Here is a 25,577-nt window from a genome sequence, read left to right as displayed (position 1 = left end):
TGCCCACATCTGAGAGTTGGAGAGTTACCGGTGGTCTACTATGCAGTTTAAACCATGAAAAAGACGAAGCTTCAAATCCCGAGTTATTCCTTAGATAAGGCTTTGTGTCCTAAGCCAGTGAGATGGAAAATTTGAGAAGATGGCAGAACTGGCCTATGAGAGACAGAGAATAGAAATTTCTTCCCCTCCTCCTCCTGGCGGGGGGGGGGGGTACTTAAAAAAAATTCTCTCGTGCCAAAATTCACAGCCGTTTTTGTTTGTTTGTTTGCCATTTCTCTAAGATTCCGTATCTCTCTGAAGAATTAAATATTTAAAACTCCTTCGTTTTTATTCCAGTCGCTTGGAATTTGTTATTATCTTACTCTCAGCTGTGAAGATGAGCACGGACGACCAGATACTGGGCTGAATTACAAGTTAAGAGTTGTAAAATCAGGCCGGGCAGTGGTGGTGCACGCCTTTAATCCCAGCACTTGGGAGGCAGAGACAGATGGATTTCTGAGTTCGAGGCCAGCCTGGTCTACAGAGTGAGTTCCAGGATAGCCAGGGCTACACAAAGAAATGCTGACCAGATCAGAGCTCTCACAGAGATCTGACTTTCTCTGCCACCAGAATGAGTGCTGGGATTAAGGGGACTTGCACTACCAAGCCGCACTTGGCAGTCCACTATAAAATCTTTGGGTTGCCTGAGTAAAAATCCAGGTCCACGGAGTACGTCAGACCCAAGGTCCAATACCAATTCTAGGTCTGAGACAAGAAACCACTACACTGGACATTGAGTTGATAAATGCACTGTGGACAGCAATGACCCAAGACGAATAGGATCTACTCTTCGAGATCACCAAAGACTAAAGTACCCCGCAGGACTCTGGCTTTTATGCAAATTTCTCCTGCGCGGTCCAGCCCTAGCCAATCAGGGTCTCCAGACAAGCCGTCCAATCAGGAGCGCCAGGGAGCGGTGGGAGGCGGGCTCCTTCCGGCAATCCCGCGGTGCATTCCTCTGGGAAGCGGAGGGGGAGTAGTGGGTACGACCCCCTGCGCTGTGGCCACAACGGTCCCGAGCTGAGGGGACCCTGGGCGAGCTCGGAGCCGCGCCATGGTGAGCGTGGGGTCGCTGTCCCCAGACAGGGAAGAGCGGCCTGCTGAGCCGCGGGAGTCGGAGTGGGTGGTCCTTCCTGGGACTGGGGGAGGGGTGGGGTGGGCGTCTTGGAAAGTTCGGCTTCCTGCGAAGATTAGAGTTTAAAAGGCGAAGCCGCGAACCCCCGGCAGGTAACCAGGGGGCTTGCGGCTGGCCAGAGGGGCCCACGCTGACCCGGGAGACGAGGGCAGCACGCTGGGGAGCCCAGAACACCGGCGTGGGCGGGGTCGCTCCGTGTCTGAGCCGGTCGGCCGCGCACATGCGGGCTGTGACAGCTTGCAGCTAACGCCGCACCCAGTTGTAACCCTGCGTGCAGGCTTCAGAGTAAGCCGGCAGCTGTCGGAGGAGAGGGGGCCCCCTGGGCCGCCCCAGGACAAGGGAGGAGAAACGTGGAGCGGGACTCATGGGTGTACGGAGTGGAGGACCCCTGCGGTGCGCTGCAGCCCACTTTCGCCCTCTCCTGCAGAAATAAGCTTTGTTTATTGATGATGATGATGGTGATGATGGTGGTGATGGTTGTGGTGGTGGTGGTGGTGTGTGTGTACAGTGAGGCAGGTGTGAGGTCACAGGATAACTTTATGGAATGAGTGCTCTCCTTCCGCGGTTAACGGATCCAACTCAGGTTGTCTTACCTTAAATTGGGCCATATCCCAGAGCCTAGTATAGTTTTTCTTTTTCTAAAAAAAAAAAAAAAATTACCTCCTCTTCCCCACCTCCCCCAATCTCGGAGTTTAATGCAACAGCTTTGCAGAGCATGCTGGGTAGGTGCTGTATTACTCCTTATGCCTATCTGCAGCCTTATCCTACCTTGATGATAATTGCTTTTAAGTTAGTTTTGAAGTTGTGAACCATGAATCTCCTCTGCTTTGCTCTTTCCCAGGGCCATTCCCGTATTCTAACTTCCTTGCAATCCCATGAATTTCTGTAGCAATTTTCAGTCTGACGAGGTTGGCCACTGGGGTTCCTTAGGAGGTGTGATCCTGAGTGTTTAAAGGCTCTTGCCATCAAGTGAACATGAAGAAGAGAATGGTTTTCCTTTTACTTAAACTTACATTCTTACTGAGCTGGCTGGGGTGGCCTTTCATCCCAGCATTCTGGAGACAGAAGCAGGTGGATCTCTGTAAGTTCTAGGTCAGCCAGGTCTATGTAGTGAGTTCAGGCAAGTTAGGATTACATAGTGAGAACCTATCTCAAAAGAAAGAAAGGAAAAACAAAATACTTAGATTCTTGGTTCTTCAGAATCCCTTAGTGAGTGGCAGCTTCTGCTTCCAAGCCCGAAGACCTGGGTTAATCCTTAGAAGCCACTTGGTAGAAGAAGAGAATCCAGAGTCACAGGATCACTTTGAACTTTGTCCCTTCACCTCATACATGCATCATGGCAATGCATAGACACACATGCACACAGAAAGGAATGTTTTTTAAAATCTGATTTAAAAAAAAAAAACACAAGCCTTGCAGTTTTAAAACTACAACTTTATTATTTACTGTTGGATTTAGATTCATACATTTCCTTCTTGGGTGAGAACTTAAATGGATGCTTTTCCAACTACATTTTCAAGTATTTTATCATGTGTGTATAGAAGTGTGATTGAGTTTGTATACTCTGTTCCTTGACATTGGTGTGCACGTCCTCATCTTGGTTGGTCCCTTGTTATGCACAGTGCTAGTATAAACTGTCCTAGACCCTGTTTTGGTGTGATGTATCTTCAACTTCTTTAAGCAAAATCACCATTTCAAAGTATTTTGGAGTCCAAGATACATCATTTTGCCATAAGGGATGATGTTAAGAACCATCCCTCAAGTCAGGTGAATGCCATTAATCCCAGCGCTGTAGAGACAGAGGCAGGCAAATCCCTGAGTTCAAGGACAGGCTGGTCTACAGAGTTAGTTCTACAACAACCAGGGTGATACAGAGATGCCTGTCTCAGATGACCGAAATAAAGAGAAGATGGCAAGGATGAGGAGGAAAGAAGGGAAGGAAGAAAGAATAAACCATTCCCTTTGTGGAATCAAGTCAATTGTTTTTATTTATTTTCAAGATGCAAGGTAAACTTGAACTAGAGATTTCCCTCAGTCACCTGATATCTGAAGTTAAAAGTGTGTCCCACCACGTCTGATGTATATAGTAGCTTATAGTTCTGATTCTGGGAAATAGTGGTGTGTTTGGGTAGAATCAATTGTTTGGGACAGAATCACAGTGTAGTTCTGGCTAGCCTAGAATCAGTCATGCAGACCAGGCTGGCCTCAGATTTGCAGAGATCTGCCTGCTTCTGCCTTCCTAGTGCAAGGATTAAAGGTGTGGTGTGCCACCATGCCCAGCCTAGACGCCTTTCATCCATAACTTCTTCCATTTGCCAGGTTCATTACCTCTATGGTTGATTTCTGTTGATGTGTCAGCGTGAGAAGTCAAGTGCTTGACTTTTCACTGTTTCATCATTATCAAGGAAGTGAACCTATTTCTATACCAATAGTTTTCATCTTCATATATATATTACACACACGTATATTTGCTTATTGTTCCATTGTAAAGCTTGTGCTTATTTTATTATTTATTTATGTGTGTCTGTGTTGTACTCAAGGAGGTCAGAGAGATGTCAGCTCTGTTGACACTGTTCCGGACCCCAGGGGGAGGACTGTGAAACAGGAAGTAGAAATCACTGTAGTCAGAGGACTGGGGCAGAGCAGCAGCACCTCCTGTGTCCTGAGCCCAGCTCTGAGAGAGTGCTGCTGCAGTGCGGCTCCTTCCGCGCCCCTCGGTGCTCGCATGACCACGTCCGTGTGGTGGGGGACGTGTGCATCCCACAGAGTGGTCAGTCAAGTATATGCAATGTTTAGGTCTCAGTGAGCTTTGAGGACGTGGCTGTGCACTTCACCCAGGACGAGTGGGCTTTGCTGGATCCTTCCCAGAAGAGTCTGTACAGAGATGTGATGCTGGAGACCTGCAGGAGCCTCGCTGCGATAGGTAAGGATATCATCCTACCTTCACTCTGTAAATCAGGGAGCAAGTGTCTCTTGATATGGATGCTCTTCCTGGATTGGAGCTATTGAAAGGCAGATTATGTTATGTAAATCAGACCAGGTTTTAATGTAAACCAACTCAAGAAACTACTTTTTTAGGAATTTCTAATTTATCTTAAATTTTTTTGGGATTCTTTTTAGGACACAAATGGGAAGACCAGAACTTGGAAGATCATTATATAAATCCTGGGAGAAACCTGAGGTAATGTACATGCAGAGGTAGAATCAACAGGCTTTTGAAGAATTTTTTTAAATTACTTTTTATTTTTTTACAGCCTAGTCATTACCCGCCCCACGACCACTCTCCCACAGTTCCTCATCCCATTTCTCACCCTCCAACCCCCTCAGCCCCATCTTCAAGAAGATGTCCCCACCTCACCCCCACCCTACTCCACCAGGCCTCCTCACTCCCTGGGGCCTCAAGTCTCGAGGGTTAGGCATGTCTTCTCCCAGTGAGGCCAGACTAGGCAGTCCTCTGCTGTATATGTGTCAGGGGGTGGGGTAGGGGACTCATGTATGTTACCTGGTTGGTTGGTGGTTCCGTGTCTGAGAGACCTCAGGAGTCCTGATTAGTTGAGACTGCTGGTTTTCCTATGGGGTCACCCTTCTCTTCAACTTTTTTCCAGCCTTTCCCTAATTCAACCACAGGGGTCCCCAACTTCAGTCCATTGGTTGAGTGTAAGTATCTGTATCTGTCTCAGTCAGCTGCTGGTTGGGCCTCTCATAGGACAGCCATGCTAGGCTCCTGTGTGTAAGCACACCATAACATCAGCAATAGTGTCAGGCCTTGGAGCTTCCTCTTAAGATGGATCCCAAGTTAGATTAGTCACTGGACCTTGTTTCCCTCAGTCTCTTTTCCATTTTTGTCCCTGCATTTCTTTTAGACAGGAACAATTCAGAGTTTTTGACTGTGGGATGGCAGCCCCCTCCCTCTACTTGATGCCCTGTCTTTCTACTGGAGGTAGAATCTACAAGTCCCCTCTCCCCACTGTAGGGCATTTCATCTAAGGTCCCTCCCTTTGAGTCCCGAGAGTCTTTCACCTCTCAGGTCTCTGGTATATTTTAGAGGGTCCCCCCCACCTCTCACCCACAGAGATCGCATATTTTCATTTATTGTGCTGACCTTCAGGGCTTCTCTTCTGTTCCACCCCCATACCTGATCATGTTCCCCCATTCCCCTCCCTGTCCCCTCTCCCACCCAGGTTTCTCCCTCCCTCTGCCTCCCATGATTGCTTTCTACTTTCTCTCAAGTGAGATTGAGGCATCCTCACTTGGGCCTTTCTGCTTGTTAACCTTCTTGAGTTCTGTGGGTTGTATCCTAGGTATTCTGCACTTTTCTGACTAATGTCCACTTATCACTGAGTATACACCATGCGTGTTGTCCTTTTGTGTCTGGGTTACCTCACTCAGGATGGTATTTTCCAGTCCCATCCATTTGCCTGCAAAACTCAGGATGTCCTCATTCTTTTTTTTTTTTTTTTTTTAGATTTATTTTATTTACATGAGTGCACTGCTGTAGCTGTCTTCAGACACACCAGAACAAGGCATCAGATCCCATTACAGATGACCATGAACCACCATGTGGTTGCTGGGAATTGAACTCAGGACCTCTGGAAGAGCAGTCAGTGCTCTTAACTGCTGAGCATCTCTCCAGCCCAGTCCTTGTTCTTAATTGATTAGGTTGTTTGGTCTTTTGGAGGTTAGCTTCTTCAGTTCTTTATGTTTTGGATATCAGCCCTTTATCAGATGTGGGCTTAATGAAGATTTTTTTTCCCAATTTGTAGGTTGCCATGTTGTCCTATTGATGTTGTATTTTTGCCTTACAGAAGCTTTTCAGTTTCATGAGGTCTCGTTTATCAATTCTTGATCTTAGAGTGTGAGCCATTGGAGTTCTGTTTAGCAGATTTCCCCGAGTCAATGAGTTCAAGGCTCTTTTCCACTTTCTCTTTTATTAGATTCTGTGTATCTGGTTTGAGGTCCTTGATCCACTTGGACTTGAGCTTTGTGCAAGGTGACAAGATCTGGGTCTATTTTCATTTTTTTTACATACTGATTACCAGTTAGACCAGCACCATTTATTGAAGATGTTTCTTTTTTCCATTGTGTATTTTTGGCTTCTTTGTAAAAGATCAAGTGTCCATAAGTGTGTGGTTTTATTTCTGGGTCTTCAATTCTATTTCATTGATCAGCATGTCTGTCTCTGTATCAATACCATGCTGTTTTTATCACTATTGCTTGAGGTAAGGAATGGTGATTCCCCAGCCGTTTTTTTTATTGTTAAAAATTGTTTTTACGGGCTGGAGAGATGGCTTAGTAGTTAAGAGCACTACCTGCTTTTCCAGAGGTCCTGAGTTCAATTCCCAGCAAGCACAATGTGGCTCAGTGGGATCTGATGCCCTCTTCTGGTGTGTCTGAAGACAGCGGCAGTGTACTTATATAAATAAAATAAATAAACAAATCTTTTTCTAAAATTGTTTTTGCTATCATGGTTTTTTTGTTTGTTTTTCCAGATGAAATTGAGAATTGCTCTTTCCAGGTCTTTGAAGAATTGTGTTGTAATTTGATGGGGATCGCATTAAATCTGTAGATGGCTTTTGGTAGGATGGCCATTTTCCCGCTGTTATTCATACTAATCCATGAGCATGGGAGATCTCTCCATTTTCTGAGGTCTTCTTCAGTTTCTTTCTTGAGAGACTTGAAGTGCTTGTCATATAGATCTTTCACTTGTTTGGTTAGAGTTACCCCAAGGTATTTTATATTATTTGTGACTTTTGTGAAGGGTGTTTTCTTTTTCAGCCTGTTTATCATTTGTATAGAGGAAGGCTACTGATTTGTTTGAGTTAATTTTATATCCAGCCATTTTGCTGAAGTTGTTTATCAGCTGTAGAAGTTCTCTGGTAGAATTTTTGGGGTCACTTATGTATACTATCATATGGTCTGCAAATAGTGATACCTTTATTTTTTTCTTTGCCAATTTGTATCCCCTTGATCTCCTTTTGTTGTCTTATTGCTCTAGCTAGAACTTCGAGTACTATATTGAATAGATATGGGGAGAGTGGGCAGCCTTGTCTAGTCCCTGATTTTAGTAGGATTGCTTCAAGTTTCTCTCTCCATTTAATTTGATATTGGCTGTCGGTTTGCTGTTTATTGATTTTATTATGTTTAGGTATGGGACTTGAATTCCTGATCTTTCCAATACTTTTAACATGAAGGTGTATTATATTTTGTCAAATGCTTTTTCAGCATCTAATGAGATGGTTATGATTTTTTTTTTCTTTTGAGTTTGTTTATATAGTGGATTACATTAATGGATTTTCATATATTGAACCAACCTTGCATCTTTGGGGTGAAGTGTACTTGATCATGGTAAATGATGGTTTTGATATGTTCTTGGATTCAGTTTGTGAAATTTTTATGTTTGCATAGATATTCATAAGTGAAATTGGTATGAAGTTCTCTTTCTATGTTGGGTCTCTGTGTAGTTTAGGTATCAGAGAAATTGTGGCTTCATAGAATGAATTAGGTAGTGCTCCTTCTGTCTCTATTTCATGGAATAGTTGAGGAGTGTTGGTATTAGCTCTTTTTTGAAGGTATGGTAGAATTCCACACACTAAAGCCATCTGGCCCTAGGCTTTTTTTTTTTGTTTGGAAGGTTTATAATGAAATCTTCTATTTCCTTAGAGGATATGGACCTGTTTAGATAGTTTACGTGCTTTTGATTTAATTTTGGTATATGTTATCTGTCTAAAAAATCCTTCATTTCATCTAAATTTTCTAGTTTTGTTGAGTATAAGCTTTTGTAGTAGGATCTGATGATTTTTTGAATTTCCTCAGTTTCTGTTGTTATGTCTCCCTTTTCAGTTCTGATTGTGTCAATTAGATGCTGCCTCTGGGCCCTTTAGATGTTTGTCTAGGGTTTTATCTGTCTTGTTGATTTTTCTCAAAGAACCGGCTTTTGGTCTTGTTGATTCTTTGTATTGTTCTCTTTGTTTCAATTTGGTTGATTTAGGCCCTGAGTTTGACTATTTCCTGCCTCTACTTCTCTTAGGTATGTTTGCTTCTTTTTGTTCTAGAGCTCTCAGGTGTGTTGTTAAGTTGCTAGTGTAGGATCTCTCCAGTTTCTTTACCAGGGCACTTAGAGCTATGAATTGTCCTTTTAGCACAGTCTTCATTGTGTCCCATAGTTTGGGTATGATGTGTCAACATTTTCATTGAATTCCAGAAAGTCTTTAATTTCTTTCTTTATTTCTTTCCTGACCAAGTTACCATTGAGTAGAGTGTTGTTCAGTTTCCATGGGTATGTAGGTTTTCTGTTGTTTTTGTTGTTATTGAAGTCTAGCCTTAGTCCATGGTGATCTGATAAGGTACATGGGATTATTTCAGTCTTCTTGTATCTGTTGAGGCTTATTTTGTGACTGAATATATGGTCAGTTTTGGAGAAGGTTCCTTGGGGTGCTGAGAACAACATATATTCTTTTGTTTTAGGGTGAACTGTTCTGTATATATCTGTTAAATCCATTTGGTTTATAACCTCTCTTAGTTTTACTGTGTCTTTGTTTAGTTTCTGTTTCAATGATCTGTCCATTGGTGAGAGGGGTGTTGAAGTTTCCCACTGTTATTGTGTGGGGTTCAATGTGTGTTTTGAGCTTTACTAAAGTTTCTTTTATGAATGTGGGTGCCAGGCAGTGGTGGCGCACGCCTTTAATTCCAGCACTTGGGAGGCAGAGGCAGGCGGATTTCTGAGTTCGAGGCCAGCCTGGTCTACAGAGTGAGTTCCACCACAGCCAGGGCTACACATAGAAACCCTGTCTCAAAAAAACAAAAAAACAAAAAACAAACAAAAATGAATGTGGGTGCCCCTGCATATGGGGCATAGATGTTCAGAATTGAGACTTTGTCTTAGTGGATTTTTCCTTTGATGAATATGAAGTGTCCTTCGCCATCTTGCTTGATAACTTTCAGTTGAAAGTCTATTTTATTGGTTATTAGGATGGCTACTCCTGCTTGTTTCTTGGGACCATTTGCTTGGAAGATTTTTTTTTTCAGCCTTTTACTCTGAGGTAGTGTCTGTCTTTGTCACTGAGGTGTGTTTCTTGTGTGCAGCCAAATCCTGCTAGCATATCCAGTCTGTTAGCTTATGTCTTTTTATTGTGGAATTGAGTCCTTTGATATTGAGAGATATTAAAGGCAGATGATTGTTAGTTGTTGTTATGTTTATTGTTGTAGGTGGCATTATGTGTGTGTGAGTCTCTCCTTTTTGTTTTGTTGTTAGATGATTACTTTCTTGTTTTTTCTTTGGTGTAGGGACTTTCCTTGTGTTGGAGTTTTCCTCCTAGAATCCTCTGTAGGGCTGGATTGGTAGATAGATATGGTTAAATTTGGTTTTGTCATAGAATATTTGGTTTCTCCATCTATAATGATTGAGAGTTTTGCAGTGTATAGCAACCCGGGCTGGCATTTGTGTTCCCTTAGGGTCTGCATGACCTCTATGCAGGCTCTTCTGGCTTTTAAGGTCTCTGTTGAGAAATCTGGTTTAATTCTGATAGGTCTGCCTTTATATGTTACTTGGCCTTTTTCCCTTACAGCTTTTAATATTCTTTCTTTGTTCTGTGCATTTAGTGTTTTGATTATTATATGACAGGAGGATTTTCTTTTCTGGTCTAATCCATTTGGTGTTCAATGGGCTTTTTGTACCTTTATGGCTATCTCTTTCTTGAGATTGGGGACGTTTTCTTCTATGATTTTGTTGAAGATGTTTTCAGGTCCTTTGAGCTGGGAATCTTCGAGCTCTTCTAGTTTTATTATCCTTAGGTTTTGGTCTTTTCATTGTGACCTGGATTTCCTGGATGTTTTGGGTTATGAGTTTTTTATGTATTGCATTTTCTTTGAACGTTGTGTTAATATCTTCTAAGGTATCTTCTGTGCTTGAGATTCTTCTGTCTCTTGTATTCTGTTGTTGATTCTTGCATCGTAGTTCCTGACCTCTTTGCTAGGTTTTCCATCTCCAGGTTTGCTTCTATTTGTGATTTCTTTATTGTTTCTACTTCCATTTTTAGGTCTTGGATCACTTTGTTCAATTCCTTCATCTGTTTAATTATGTTTTCCTGTATTTCTTTAAGGGATTTCTTTTTAAGGACTTCTACTTGTTTGCTTTGTTTTTCTGTGTTTCCTTCAGTGAGTCATTTATATCCTTCTTAAAAGACTCTATTATCTTCATGAAAAAGGATTTTAGGTCAGCATCCTGGTTTCAAGTATGTTGGTGTATCCAGGGCTTACTGTGGTGGGAGAACTAGGTTCTGATGCTGCTAAACTATAGTGGCTTCTGTTGCTTGTGGTCTTGTGCTTACCTCTCAACATCTGGTTATCTGTAGTGTTAACTGGCCAGGGTGTCTCTGTCTAGAGCCTGCCTCCTAGGTCTCTGGATTGCTGCAGGTTTCCTGGGATACCTGTGGCCATGGATGTAACAGATCTCCTGTGAGGTCTTCTGTCTGTGGAGTCTTCAGAAGGGCACTGATCTATTGCCCTGGGTGCAGCAGATCTCCTGGGAGGCCTTCTGTCTGTGGGGTCTTCAGAGGGGCAGACAAGCTGACGATCTGCCCTAGCAGAAGGCACAGGCTGGAAGAGAGGTAGAGTTTGAGCAGAGGGTATAGGTACCGAGTACACTGGGCTCCTTGTGGGGTTATTTGGAAGGATCCTTTCCTGTTGCCTAGGGTGCAGCAGATCTCCTAGGAAGCCTGTAAACTGTGAGGTCTTCAGGGGCCAGACAAGCTGATGATCTGCCCCAGTGGAAGGTACAGCCTGGAAGGACTTAAAGGCTCTTATTTAACATATAAACGTTTATTGAGAGAGGACAGGCTGTTTTTGCTCCAGCTTTCCTCCTGGCTGCTAGTATGTTGCCCAGATTTTCTGGCTTTGTCTTGCATAATGTGGATGGTCTACCCATCCTCTTCATAATGAATCTGAGTACTTTGTTATCCGTGGAAACCTTGAGCAGGTTCATGAAGAGATGCTCATAGCACACAAAGCCCCACCTCTCCTGATCATGTCCCACATGAGCTTGGTGTGTTTGGCACCAGCTCTACCTCAGCTTGCTCTTGTCTTTTATTACTTTGTGGTTCATGGCTGCCAGCGCCTTGTAGCTTGGGATCAGGAATCCTGGCTAAGGGTGGTGAGGGAGTGAAGAAGGAACATTGAAGCTGTGATCAGGCAGTGTTCTCTAGCGGCACTACCAACACTGCCGCTGTAGCCGAGGACCTCGGTGTGTGTTAGCTATAGCACAGGGAGGGGTTAGCTAGTCTGCATAGGAGAGCTCTGGAGGCGGACCGTCTCAGGCTGTAAGTATGTGGGGGGAGGAAGCTGTAGCTGCTAGTCTTTATACACATTGATTAGTTCTGTTCATACACACTCAGCCTCAGACTCCCAAAGAAAGCTTTGCCATCCCTCTTAAGTGTGTGTCATGAGTAATGGTTGCCAGTTTACCATGGGCCAGGTAGTCTTAGAGTCCTCAACAGGTCATGCCATGTCAAAATACCCATCTCAGGACTTTACTCACTCAGGGCTTCCTCCATTCCATACACATGCTCACAGGGTTTGAAGAATTCTGTTGCTCTTCAGTGGGGACCATGACAGGAAGTTTTTATAGGAATGATGTGCTGTGAGATTTTACAAAGAACCAAACCAAACAAATAGGCACAGTGTGAATTTTTTCATTAGAATATCTCTTACCAAAACAACGGTAATAGGTACTAAAATGCAAGCATGCTGATGAGTGTACCCAAGCATTTCACTTGGGACTATTCTAGGGACTTGAACCAATGAATATCACTTTTTTGATCCAAACTTTATGAGAGTCAGCATGTAGGAAGGACATCAGTCTATTTAGCTAATGACCACTCACATCTGGCAAAAGGCATAAACCTGGTCTGAGTTTTGGAACTCTGTGTAACCTAGACCTAATAAAAAGTCAGTAGTAAAACAACTATTACTAAATTGCTCGTCCTTTTTTGTTGTAATTTATGTTTCCTTTACAGAAGTTACATATTTCAGACCTTCTGTGAGAATGAAGGTGGTGAGCAAGATGGAGAAAACTTGACTTGGAAACCAAATCTCAGTATGAACATGAGAAGTCCCACTGGGGTAGCCCCATGGGATCACAGTGTGAGGGGAAAGGCTTCCCCAAGTCATTTGTCCTCTAGGCATACCACACCTCACTCTCAGTGTGATGCACATGAGCAGGAGAGATATGCGACCAAGCAGTATAACTCTGAGGATTCTCTGAGAACTTTCCAGCGGTACATGAGAACTCACGTTGTGAATGGGCCATGTGAATGTGAAGTGTGCTTAAAATACTTTGGTTTTCCAGGTACATTGGAAACACATCAGGAAACTCATAGTGGAGACAATCCCTGTCACTACAAGGAATATAGAAAGACCTCCCTGGATATTAGTTCACTGTGCGCACATGGAGGACCTCTTGCTGTGGGAAAATGTTATGAGTGTAACCAGTGTGGGAAGTCTTTGAGTTCTTATAGTTCACTTCGAAGACATGAAAGAATCCATACTGAGAAAAAGCCATATAAATGCAAACAGTGTGGGAAAGCCTTTCGATACCACAGTTACCTTCACTTACATGAAAGAATTCACACTGGTGAAAAACCCTATGAATGTAAACAATGTGGGAAAGCATTTATATTTCCTGGTGCCTTGCAGGTACATGAAAAAATTCATACTGGAGAAAAACGTCATGAGTGCAAACACTGTGGTAAAGCCTTTAGACGGCATAGTGATCTTCAAGTACATGAAAAAATTCATACAGGGGAAAAACCTTATGTATGTAAACAGTGTGGTAGAGCTTTTAGGCTTAACAGCCATCGTCAGAGACATGAACAAACCCATACTGAAGACAGACCCTTTATATGTAAACAGTGTGGCAGATCTTTTGAATGTTACAGTAATCTTGAGTTACATGAAAAAATTCATACAGGAGACAGACCTTTTGTTTGTACAGAATGTGGCAAAGCTTTTGGATGTTACAGTAACCTTCAGTTACATGAAAAAATCCATACTGGAGACAGACCCTTTGTATGTAAAGAATGTGGTAAAGCTTTCATATGTCACGGTCATCTTCAGAGGCATGAAACCACCCACACTGGAGAAAAACCCTACGGGTGTAAACAGTGTGGCAAAGCTTTCAGTCGCAACAGTCATCTTCAAAGACATGAAAGAACTCACATGCAAATGTCTACATGCCCCGGAAAATGATTCCACCAAAGGCCAGCTAGTAAACCAACTTCTAAGACCATGGACAACTTAGAGAAAGCTGCATCTTCAAAATGCTACTCTAGCCTGAGTAATCACTCACAGGAACTACCACTCTGGAGATCTCCGCAAAGCTTGCAGGCAGCTTATCTGACGGGAAAGTCTCTTCTCTCAGCAATTATTTACTGCTTTTGTAACCTCTGAGAAAGGCCTTGTAAATCTTTTAAAGCTTAGTTTTCTGCAATTTGTTAGTTGTTTACTTCCCAAGTCTCCAGCCTCCCTGTTTCAATTCAAAGGAAGTTGTTAGCAGTCCATCTTGCTGTTTCATTTTGTAATGTTTTTGAACCTTGGTGGGGTGGTATAAACGGCCAGCTATGACTAAGCATTGAGATCCTGTACCACAACCGTCACTTAGCAGCTTCACCGGTGGCTGTGGGCTCTTAGGCACCAAGGTCTTACCATCTAGTTTTGGTGTGAAACCAGGAGCAGTAACAGTAATCGTTATGGTTTGTGGTACCTTGGGGGGTCTCCTTGGCCAACAAATTAAAGCAGGTATCTCATTCCCGGCACTGGGATTTTATTTAGCACCCACTAGGAGTGCCCTCCCCATATAGAATGCCTTCATTACTTAAACAGTTTAGCTGTTAATAACCAACTTTTTAAAAAAAATCTAGCCTCAGTGGATTTATAAGTTAGGTAGACGTATGATTGCACCTGGCTATCGTTGGACTGGCTCTGCATCAGTGTTAATTGGCTGTCTTTGTCTCTCACTCTTTTGTTGGTACCTATACAGCACTGAATTGGGTAGGACATTTATGCATGGAAATGTTTATAAGAGGCCTGCGGCAGTTTCCACACAGGTGAGAGCTCATTTACATTCCTGATAAGTATAGGGACCATTTAGTGTCTCGGTCCCTCATGGGGCAAGATGACTTCCCATCATAGCATTGATCAAGGCCACAATCAAGAACAGGCATAATATGGTGACACCTTTTGCTTTTTGGCTAGGATATAAAGATACCTTAGGAGAAAACTCTCCTGCTTAGAAGTGTTTTCTTCTTAACTGCTCAGTGTGTCTATTGCTTTGAGTGTGCTGCTGCCACAGTCCTCCAGATACATCCTTTGGCCTTCCAACATGCACACAATAGCAGCAACTCTTCAAGAACTTTCCAGGTCTTTACTGCCAGAATGAGATGGCTCAGGCATCCAGTTTCACAGACTGAACAGCTACTGGTCAGTCCATCATACACAGTCATCACTGAACTAACCAGCCCCACTCCATAAGCTCTCCTACTGAATCCCCTTTCATGACACACATACAATCTATTCATCTGCTCTCTACAGAGTCTTTTGTAAAAAGACTTGGTACAGAAAGGGCTGTAGAGAAACAGAATTGATGGTTCGTGATGTAGTTGTTTTGACACAATTCTTCTGAGTATACACAAACATCTAGATGGGGTCCTGTGGACCAAATATTACCAGGTAGAAATAAATGCCTTTAAGGAAAAGCAATTTTGAAGTGCTTGTTACAAAAAGGACTTAAACCTCAAGCTGGTTTAGTTTTATTGGAAAACAAAAGTCTCCAAGCCTTTTTGAGTTTGCTGTCATTGCTGTTACATCAGAATTCTATATTCTATTAAAGTTAACATGTTTGCTTTTTATTTATTTAGAGGCAGAGTCTCACTTGTTAGCCCAGCTGGCCTTAAATTCACAGATGTGCTTGCCTCTACTTCCCAAGTGCTAATACCAAAGGTTTGTGCCACCATGCCTGGCTGTTTTCTAACATTAAAAAAAAAGAAAGAAAGAAAAGGAAAGGAAATAGAAAAATACAAATAAGTCATCAAATAAGAATATAAAATAGCCAGTAATAGATAAATATTTTTGGTAAGATATTAATGAGAAAAATGCTTTTAGATTTTAAAAAAAGTGGAAGGTTGGGTCTACATGGTAGAAATTTTGTTACAGCTATTATCCTGAATAGCATTCACTTGCTACACTTGCTGTACAAGCTAACTCTTGCTACAACTCAAGAGTTAACTAGGAATACAATCTCAACTGAGGAATTCCCTAAATCAGATTGATCTGTGGGCATGTCAGTGGGAGATTATCTTGATTGTTGATAGACTGGGAAGCCCCAGTCCACGGTGAGCAGCACTGTTCACTAAGCATGTATTCCTGAATGCTAGTTCAGCTTTGGCCTGTCTTCCTGCCAGCAAGCAACATCCTCTGGAGTTCTTGCTGCACTTTATTGGCTGTGAAGTGGGTTCTTGGGCCAGAGGTAATAATGTGTGGTGTAGTAAAACTTGAAGGCCTGCCTTCAAGTTCTTGCCTTGAATCCCCCCAGTGATGGACTGTTATATGGAACTATAAGCCAAATAAACTCTTCTCCCATGGAGTTTCTTTTAAGATGTTTTATCACAGCAACAGAAATGAAAGCTACCTTTCTCCATGTGGTATGGGGTGGTTTTGCTCCATGTTATGGTGTTTTGGGGTTTTATAAGATGGATGATAGGATATGCAACCAAAAACAAAGCTCTCTTGTGTAATGTGTCATTGTGAGCAGTATCAGGGAGGTCATCTTCTACTTGATACTCAGTGTCCTGTTTTCCTGTGAGTATAGGCTTCTCCTCAACATGAATTAAAGAATGTATTGCACTGGGGTGTGGTCATGCATGTCTTAATCACAACACTTGGGAAAAAGTTCTGTGAGGTCCAGGTCTACCTGGTCTGTGTAATGAGTTCCAGGCAAGCCAAGACCTGTGTCAAAAAAAAAAAAAAAAAAATGAAAAGAACATTTTCAGTCCCTGAGCTTATTTATGTAGTATGTGGTATAAACTTAAGTAGGATATAGTATGAGTTGCATAGTTTGCTGGCTGGGTTAATGTCAGCTTGACACAAACAACAATCACATGGAATAAGACACTCTGAATTGAAAAAAAAAAATGCCCTAAAATATGAAGCAAGCCTACAGGCATTTTGTTACATAGTAATTGGTGTGGGAGATGGCCCAGCCCATTGTGGGTGGTTCCACAGTTGAACTGATATCCCTGGATGCTATAAGAAAGCAGACTGAGCAAGTCATGATAGAGCAAGACAGTAAGCAGCACCCCTCTATGGCCTCTGCATCAATTTCTGCCTCCAAGCTCCTGCCTTGCTTGAGCTCCTGCCCTGACTGGTTTCCATAATGGAGTGTGGTATGAAAGTTCTTTCTTCCCCGGTTGCCTTTTCTTACATTCGGCAGGATGCAAAGAAAAATGTACAAATTAGATCTGGGCTAAAGAGTCCTTCCTTCAATCCAGAAAAATGGATGCCATGGGGAGCGTGGGAGTGAGGAAAACGGCAACAAGTTTAAGCTGGAAAAGATACAGCTAAAGAGAAAAGGCAAGTCTATTCACCATGCAGTTGGGGACACCTAAACATGGCCTGATAAGAGCCCATGATAGGGCTCAAGTACTTGAATTGTTACAAACTTTCCTGTATTGCTTTTATTTTATTGTATGAGTGTTTTGCCTGCCTGTATGTATATGCACTACATGCACGCCTGGTACCTGAGGCCAGAAGTGGATATCAAATTCTCTGGAACTGGAGTTAAAGACAGTTGTAAACCACGACGTGGGCCATGGGAACTGAACTCTGAGTTGTAGACAAGAACAGCAAGTGCTCTTAATCACTGGTAAAGACTTAAACAGTGAAGGGACTGTTGACAACATGGTTTCATGAAGCTGGGTTGTGGGGAATAGATGAGACCCATGTCTATGCTGAGAAGGTGCAGAAACAATAATGTAACCACTTCTCAACTTGAGGAAATACAAGAGAAGTCTGCCCTTGTTGGGCCAGCTCTTAGAACCGTAACTCCAGTTCCAGGAGACATTGTCATTAAGACACTTGGTTATCACCAGCTGAGGTGCCAATGACTTTTAGGAACTGAGAGACAGTAGAGGAAGGATGAGAGTTTAACTTAAGAGACTTAGGCCAGAGATACCCAGTGTCTGCTGGATCTAATGGAGCTGTGATAATAGAGTTAAAAGATTGATCCATCAGGGACCTTAGGGAAGGTATGGGGTTCTAGTGGTTTTTTTTTCTGAACCCCAGAGATAGACAAGACCTTTACGAGGTAGAAGTGCTGGCCAATCTTTTTTTTTTTTAATATTTTTATTAGTTATTTTATTTATTTACATTTCAAATGTTATCCCCCTTTCTGGTTTTTCCTCCACAGATCCCCTATCCCATCGCCCCTGCTCCCTGCTTCTATGAGAGTACTCACCCACCCACTCCCACTCCACCACCATAGCATTCCCCTACATTGGGGCATTGAGCATCTACAGAGCCAAGGGCCTCCCCTCGCATTGATGCCAGATAAGACCATCCTCTGCTACATATGCAGCTGGAGCCATGGGTCCCTCCATGTGTACTCTTTGGTTGGTGGTTTAGTCCCTGGCAACTCTGGGGTGTCTGATTGGTTGATACTGTTGTTCTTCCTATGGGGTTACAATCGCCTTCAGCTCTTTCAGTTCTTCCCCTAACTCTTCCATTGGGGTCCCTGTGCACAGTCTGATGGTTGGCTGTGAGCATCCACATCTGTATTGGTCAGGCTCTTGTAGAGCCTTTCAGGGGACAGCTATACTAGGCTCCTGTCAGCAAGCACTTCTTGGCATCAGTGCTGGCCAATCTTATAATAGACACAGAATATATATGGCATTAAGAAAGCACACAAGTCTGTGGGTATGACTTACAAAGCTAATGTGGAAAGACTGTGTTGATACTGTTCTTAGGGAAAAAGCAAGAAGCCCGGTAATGTTCAAGTGAGCTTGAAGAAGACTTTAAAGCCCAAACAATGGCTCAAAAGAACAAAATAATACAAATGAAATAGATAGCGTTTGACCTAGTTGTGAGCAGTTACTCCCCAGAGTATATGGCACAAAGTGTGCTTGGGTGGATGTGACTCACCCAGCCGGGGCTGCTGGAAAGGCAAGGGGCACAGTACTAGCCTGCAGCCCTTCAAAATCAATGAGTCTAGTTCAGAGGCGGGCTTAGCTGGATTGAAGACTTGGGCCTGAAACAGTGCAAGTAACACAACCCATCCCTGCCCCAGCCTATCAGGGATGGGGAGATACATTTGGCTTTTGTGAGATGACCATGACCTTATAGAGGAAAGGGGAATAATGTGATTTGAGTGAAAAGTGTTCCCTTAGGCTCCTGTGTTTCAACACTTGGCCCTCATATGAGAGCAAACATTGAGGTAAAACCCAGATGAATGACCAGTGGTACTTAGGGCAGAGTTTAGGTGTCTACACCTTGTATTTGTGTCCTCCCTCTGCTACGTGCTGTGGACAGAGTGTCACCAATTGTATCCTAATGTGATGATAATAGCCATTAAAGTGTGAGCCAAAATGAACCCTTCTCCCTTAAGTAGCTTCTTACAGGTCTTTTTATCATAGTAGTGAAGAGAGAGAGAAGAATATAGAAACACACTATTTGCACATTGAGAAATGCCCATCACCTCTGATCACCAATTTTCCAGTCAGGCTCCTTTCAACTCCCTACCCATGAAGCCAGAACACTTAGTATTCAGCAGCAGCCTCAACCAGGTCAGGCTCAGTGACTGACCGGCCACATCACCAAGCTCATCCACCACATGTGCCACCATGGTCTTTCTGTCCACGGGGCCACTGTGCTATGACATAACCAGTACACACATCAGTCTGTGATCACTGAGCTGGCCATTAACCTTAATGAAAATGTAGGATGAGGTACACAAGCCAAATTTCTACCCACTGTGAAATTTTCCCTTCATTATTGTCCCTCAGGGTTGTCCCCCAGAAAGGGGATGGAATGATGCAGCTGTCCATTTCTGGGTGATAATTTAACAAACAGAACCATCTGCAAACAATTTATAGTTCTCTTCCTCAATAGGCCAGGGAGATCAAGTCTATATTGTAAAGCCAAAGAAACCAGAGTCTGGATGACTAGACCATCATTTCAGAGCGATGGAGATGAGATGGGAGGCTGCTGACCCTCAGCGTCAAGCTGCTGCTTTTTCAAGCATCTGGTCATGAGAGTCAAGAGAAACTTGTGTTGCCAGGCTGCACAGCCTCTAGTATTATGGATCTATGTCCTGGAGTCCTTGAAGGGACAGCTTTTGGGCTATTCGGTAAGTTATTGTGTCAGGAGCCATAATGGGACAAGCTAATAATTAGCAGGTGATTATCCTGAAGTGGCTTGCCTTGGATTATTATATAATCTGCGACGAGTGAGCCCTTATTTAGCAAGGCTGTAAGGGACTTATTTTAGGAAAGATTTCTGCTATTAATATGCTTTTCCTATTATTATTGTTATTAAACATATGTAACAATCACTAAGCAATAGCACACCCCTTTGGAGCAGATCTCTGCAGATCCACAAAGATGTACTGTCCTGTGGTGATGCTATATAGACAAATAGATGACTTCTTAAGTCTTAATGATGATCATATAAGAATTCCTAAAATTATATCAATGATTATTAAGCTCTTTTATAACAGGACTGCTATTAGATCCTTTTCTGATAGTCAAAACTGCAATGAGAACTCTGCCAGTCTCCCAAGTGTCATCAGTTAGTTGCTCTTAGTAACCAGACTTTCTCCTACTCAGAGCACATTCCAAGAGGTTGTAAAACAATTAACCAAGGGTCATTAGAGGGAACTAACGATTTATTACAGGTGCTGGGACAGAAGATAAAATATTGCCTGGGTTTATCTATACAAAACTTACTAAAAACTTACAGGAAGCTTGGAGAAAATTCGCTTGTCTGTTTTCTAGTCTTCTAGTCTTTTATAGTAACCATCCTGGCCTGGATGTATTCTGAAGACACAATTCCTTTCACGATTAGACTAGTGAAACAATCATCCCCAGAAATTAATTTCCAAAGAATCTCTTCCTTAGAAAAGGGAAAAGTTTGTGTCAACAGAGGACTTTGTCCCTGGGAAAGTGGGTTCACACAGTTCTAGCTGTAACAGGCCACAGACTTTAATAGACCTGATAGCTTAGCACAACTGACTCCATGATGGAAGTACCATTCAGGCTGTAAAACTCAACATGCAGACAGTACCACCTGCCAAAACAAAAACAAAGACCTAGTCCATTAAAGTCCATAGTACCAGGAAAGTCTCTAAATATACTAATCCTGTTTTTGGCTTCTGTAGTTTGAATCCTGGCTAATTGTTTTTGTTAACTGTCTTTTGTTTTGTTTTGTTTATTGTTTTTTGGTTTTTGGTTTTTCCGAGACAGGGTTTCTCTGTGTAGCCCTGGCTGTCCTGGAACTCACTCTGTAGACCAGGCTGGCCTCAAACTCAGAAATCCACCTGCCTCTGCCTCCCAAGTGCTGGGATTAAAGATGTGTGCCACCACTGCCCGGCTTGTTAACTGTCAATAATACAGGGTGTGTGTGTGTGTGTGTGTGTGTGTGTGTGTGTGTGTTGAAAATTTTACCCTAAAAATGACTCAGAACTACACTGGAATTACAAACACTCAGTGTGGTCTCTGTCAAGCTGCTAAAGACATCATCATCATCACCACCATCATTATATTTGCATTTCAAATGTCCCCCCCTTCCAGGTTTCTCCTCCATGAGCACCCCACTCCATTCCCCCTCCGCCCTGCCCACCCATGCACCCACACACTCCCTACCGTACCGCTCTAGCATCCGCCTACACTGGAGCATCAAGCCTCCACAGAACCAAGAGCCTCCCCTCCCACTGATGCCAAATAAGGCAACATATGCCGCTGGAGCCATGGGTCTCTTCGTGTGTACTCTCTGGTTGGTGGTTTAGTTCCTGGGAGCTCTGGAGGGATCTGGTTTGTTGATACTGTTCCTCTCCCTATGGGGTTGCAAATCCCATCAGCTCCTTCAGTTCTTCCCCTAACTCCTCCATTGGGGTCCCTGTGCTCAATCCAATGGTTGGCTGTGAACATCTGCATCTGTATTGGTCAGGTTCTGGCAGAGCCTCTCAGGGGACAGCTATACCAAGCTCCTGTCAGCAAGCATGTCTTGGCATCAGCAATAGTGTCTGGGTTTGTTGCCTGCAGATAGGATTGAACCCTAGGTGGGGCAGTCTCTGGATGGCCTTTCCTTCAGTCTCTGCTCCACTTTTGTCCCTCATTTCCTTTAGACAGGAGCAATTTTGGGTTAATCTTTTTGAAAAGGGTGGGTGTCCCCAACCCTCAACTGGGGGCCATGACTAACCACTGGATATGGTCTCTACAAGTTTTCCTTTCCCTTTGTTGGGCATTTCAACTAATGTCATCCCATTGGGTCCTGGAATCTCTTACAACACTGGTGTCTGGGACTTTCTAGTGGTTTCCTCAGTCTCCACCCCTACACTGCTGCATATTTCTATTCATTCTCCTGACCTTCTGTTGGCTTAAACCTGTGTCTGAGCAATCTTCTCTTGAGTACCCCACAAGAGATGTTCATAAGAACACACTTAGAGAAAATAGAGCTGACACGACCATGGGCCATTAGTGGGTGGTGTCAATCTTGATGGACTATGTGGTCATGCATCCCTCTTGCCCTGTATTTAAAACTAAAGTTCTTATCAGGACCCATAACAAGGACTTAGGGAATATCACTGGGCCTCTCTGCTTCTCTTCTTTTTTAATATTTTATTTTATTTTATTTTACCTTATGTGCATTGGTGTGAGTGTATCAGATCCTCTGAAACTGGAGTTACAGACAGTTGTGAGCAGCTGTGTGGGTGCTGGGAACTGAACCCTGGTGCTTTGGAAGAAAAACAAATGCTCTTAACCACTTAACCATCTCTCCAGCCCATCTGTTTTTCTTCTTGATATGGACCTTGCTAGATACAGGAAAAAACTTTTTCTCCATATTTATTAGAGATGCTGATGACCTCAGGTAAGAGACATTGATGTTGATAAGAGAGCTGGGGGTGGGGCAAGGCCAGCTCTAATTTTAGCCTTAGGAGCTTCCCATTAAACAAAGGGAGTTTCTTCCTTTCAGAGTTTCCTTTGTAGAATCGGTGCTGTAAGGTAATATATGGGTTCACTGTGAGGGATAGGTGATTTGAATCCCTAAGGTTGGGTGGAGTAGAAACAGGTGAGGCCAGAGCTCAAAGCCTCTGTAGGCCGGGTAGCCAGGTTGTGCTTGCTGTAGAGCAGGGATGGAAAGGGACCCTCATTAGCACTCTGCTTCTTATACCTAAAGCATCTGAAACCAGGGCTTAAGTGAGACATGGCTGGATTGCTCAAAGTGTCTGCATCTGTTTTCGTTTGGAGACACCATTTCACAATAAGTAGATCTGCCTAGCCTGGAACTCTGTAGACCAGGCTGGTTTTAAACTCACAGAGATCATCTGTCTCTGCCTCCTGGTGCTAGACTTAAATCATGCACCACTACACTGGGCTCATACCCTTTTCTTGAGACGGGATCATTTAACTCAACTAGCCTCAAACACACTCTTAGAACACGGACCTACCTCTTAAAAGGACAATGATGACTTGACACCCTTGTGCTGTGACCCAGCTACTCTTAATATTCTGTACTGGGCTCTTCCATGCTGTTTGTCAAGTATCTGTTGAACTGCGTCAATGTGTAACTTCCTGTCAGCTTCCCCAAAACTTAAAAAACTCTAATACAGTTTGAATTCACAGTGCAGGTAGCTTCTTCTGTCCCGGAGACAACTGCAGAGATACGTGGCCTGATCAGTGCAGGCTGTGGGATCTGGCCTTTAAAAGTGACCATTGTCTTTTAGGGGCAGGCCTATGTTCTAACAGTGGAGTGCCTTAGTGGAAATTCTGCATCCCTGGAAGACATTGGCCCATAGGTCTTGCACCTCTTAGAGGTCCAGTAGGCTAAAGTTCTTCATCTCTGTGAGGGAGACTTGTACCTTACCAACTGGAATCCTGTCAGGTGCTCTTGGAATGCATCCTTTGAGTTAATCAGAATCCTTAGCAATTCTGGAAATAGAGCAGCTGTTAAGGTGGCTTCAAGGTGGCCTGTGTAGAGTGCTATGTGTGCACAGTGGGTGCAGATGAAGACTGCAGGCTTCCCAGTATGTTACTACAAGGTTATGTGCACAGCCCAAGCCAAGTAGGTTCCAAATTTAGTAAACTACTCTCTATGCGTGCCTCCTTTGCACACCATGCCATGAATTTGGGGGGAAAATCATTTTTCATTGTATTTCATTTCACTGTTCTTGAAGTATGTCTAATTATCCTTAGAGAAGTTTGGAATTTAATCTCCAGTTGTTAAGGATTGTTCCTGTTTCTTATTTGACCAGGTTCTTATGAGATACCTTAGGGTGTAAACTCCCCTTTTATACCTGTGATTTAGAATGCTGCGTATCTTGTTGATTATTCTATATGAGCCTGGGAAGAACATGTGTGTCTTTATTCATGTGAAGTATAACTCTAAATTAAATGCAGATAAATGATCACACTTCCTTGAGTTAAACTCTTTTCTGTTTTACTGACCTATTTCATTAGTTGTTGACTGATAGGAATTTTATTGATTTTCTGACTATTGGGATTTTTAAACCACCTGTTCCCCCAATTTCTGAGACAGATTCATATACTGTAGCTCCAACAGTTGTACTGTAACTCAGCGTTCCTTAGGCTGGCCCTATGCTTCTATTGAGACATCCAAAAACCTTAGGAATAAAATTTTTCAATTCCCCAGGAACCAAACTGGGCTCCTCAAAGGGAGCCACTGATAATGGCTCAATTCCCAGCACCCACGTGGCCACTCACAACTGTCTGTAACTCCAGTTTCAGAGAATCTGATACCCTCGCACCAACGCACCTAAGGTAAACTAAAATAAAATGTGGTTGCTTTTCTGTTTCTGTTTTGCCCAGGGCTACATTTAAATTTTGCCCTTTTAATTTATTTACCATGAAAGTTAAATTCTAATTTAAGTATTAATTAGACAAACAGAATAGAATGCCATCCATATACCTTAGGAAATTTACATTGGCTTAAGTGCTTTGTGTACATAATATTGACATATAGTGGGGCTATCTGTCATCTCCTGTGGTAAAACATTCCACGAATACCATTAGCTATTGATTGTTTAAAGTAGAAAGAGAGAATGGAGGCAAAATGTTCCTTGTCATCATGATGGAATGGAGTACAGAAAAACTAGTCTTTTAAGTCAAGTGTAATAATGTGCTTAAGGAATTGTGGTAGAGCAGGGAGCCGTGGCTGGAGAGCCTCAGTTGTTTTCCTAGTCACATTTGGGTCCCTGAGATCATGAAGAGGTCAAGTTTAATTCTTTGTCTTTTTATGAATTACAAAAATAGAGGAGTTCCAAGGAATAACTGAAGGTTCAATATGTCCTAGTTGCAATCCTTCTTGCACTAGAAGTTGGGCCTGTTTTAATTTTCCCCCATGAAGGGGACATTCCTAATCTTTAGTGGATCATTCCCACTGTGGGCGGGAGAAAAAACCCTGAGCCCTGATACTCATGAAGTGAGAAGACTTGCATCAAGACTTTGTTTAGAGCCCAAGAAGACTGACATGCACAGACTATTTCAGATAAAAGAAACTAGCAAGAAAGATTAAAGGAAAAAAGTAGGAAATAAAAATCAACCTAGAATATACATAATTTGGTGGAAATGTTGAAGGTATTTTGTGAGTCAGGCATGCAATTTGATGAGCAGCCTTTCTTGCTTAGGGTGAAGACAGCAGAAGAGGCTTGCAGAAGCACATCAGTATGAAGGTGATCATTAAATCTTCCCAATTTTCTTCTAAGAGTTCACCTAGGGATATAAGTGAAATGAAGCAGTCTGATCGCTGCAGAAGACATTCCAGCACACAAAGTAAGGGCAGGAACCACTTCCTTATGCTACATGGTGGATTTCTCTTTAGCTCTTGTATTCGTTATGCTTCTCTTGCTGTGATAAAACAACATGATCCAGGTAAGGAAAAGTTTGCTGGGTTCCTGTTTCCCAGGTGGTATGAGTCTCTAGTGTCTGACAGGAGCTGAGAGTTTGCGTCTCCATGGCAAACGGGAAGCTGAGAGAGATAACACACAGTGTCACAAAGCTTTAAGCTTAATGTCTATCACCAGTGATGCACTTCCTCCAGCAAGGCCCCCATCTCTTAAACCTCCCCAGACAGGACCACCAACTGGGGAATTGCCTAATGTGATCAGGACAGAAAGCTGAATATGACA

General features: G+C 42.9%; 1 protein-coding gene across 1 annotated transcript; it reads left to right on the top strand.

Moving 5' to 3' along the window:
* Nucleotides 1-953: 953 nt before the first annotated feature.
* LOC117722029 (uncharacterized) lies at nt 954-21,326 on the top strand. Its single transcript, XM_076914368.1, has 4 exons — nt 954-1,096; nt 3,971-4,097; nt 4,295-4,355; nt 12,184-21,326. Exons 1-4 carry the CDS (start codon nt 1,094-1,096, stop codon nt 13,412-13,414), a joined length of 1,422 nt encoding a protein of 473 aa, XP_076770483.1. The 5' UTR covers nt 954-1,093; the 3' UTR covers nt 13,415-21,326.
* Nucleotides 21,327-25,577: the final 4,251 nt, after the last annotated feature.

The sequence above is a fragment of the Arvicanthis niloticus genome, chromosome 16 (assembly GCF_011762505.2).
Source record: "Arvicanthis niloticus isolate mArvNil1 chromosome 16, mArvNil1.pat.X, whole genome shotgun sequence".
In the NCBI taxonomy this organism is placed as follows: domain Eukaryota; kingdom Metazoa; phylum Chordata; class Mammalia; order Rodentia; family Muridae; genus Arvicanthis; species Arvicanthis niloticus.
Note: the sequence above shows the minus strand (reverse complement) of the source record. Positions and strands in the feature narration are given on the sequence as shown.

What these genes read in the sequence shown, in the direction of transcription:
- LOC117722029 (XM_076914368.1), top strand. An exon ending in CAGGAGCCTCGCTGCGATAG is followed by an intron (nt 4,098 to 4,294) that starts GTAAGGATATCA and finishes GATTCTTTTTAG; the next exon opens with GACACAAATGGGAAGACCAG. An exon ending in AATCCTGGGAGAAACCTGAG is followed by an intron (nt 4,356 to 12,183) that starts GTAATGTACATG and finishes TTTCCTTTACAG; the next exon opens with AAGTTACATATTTCAGACCT.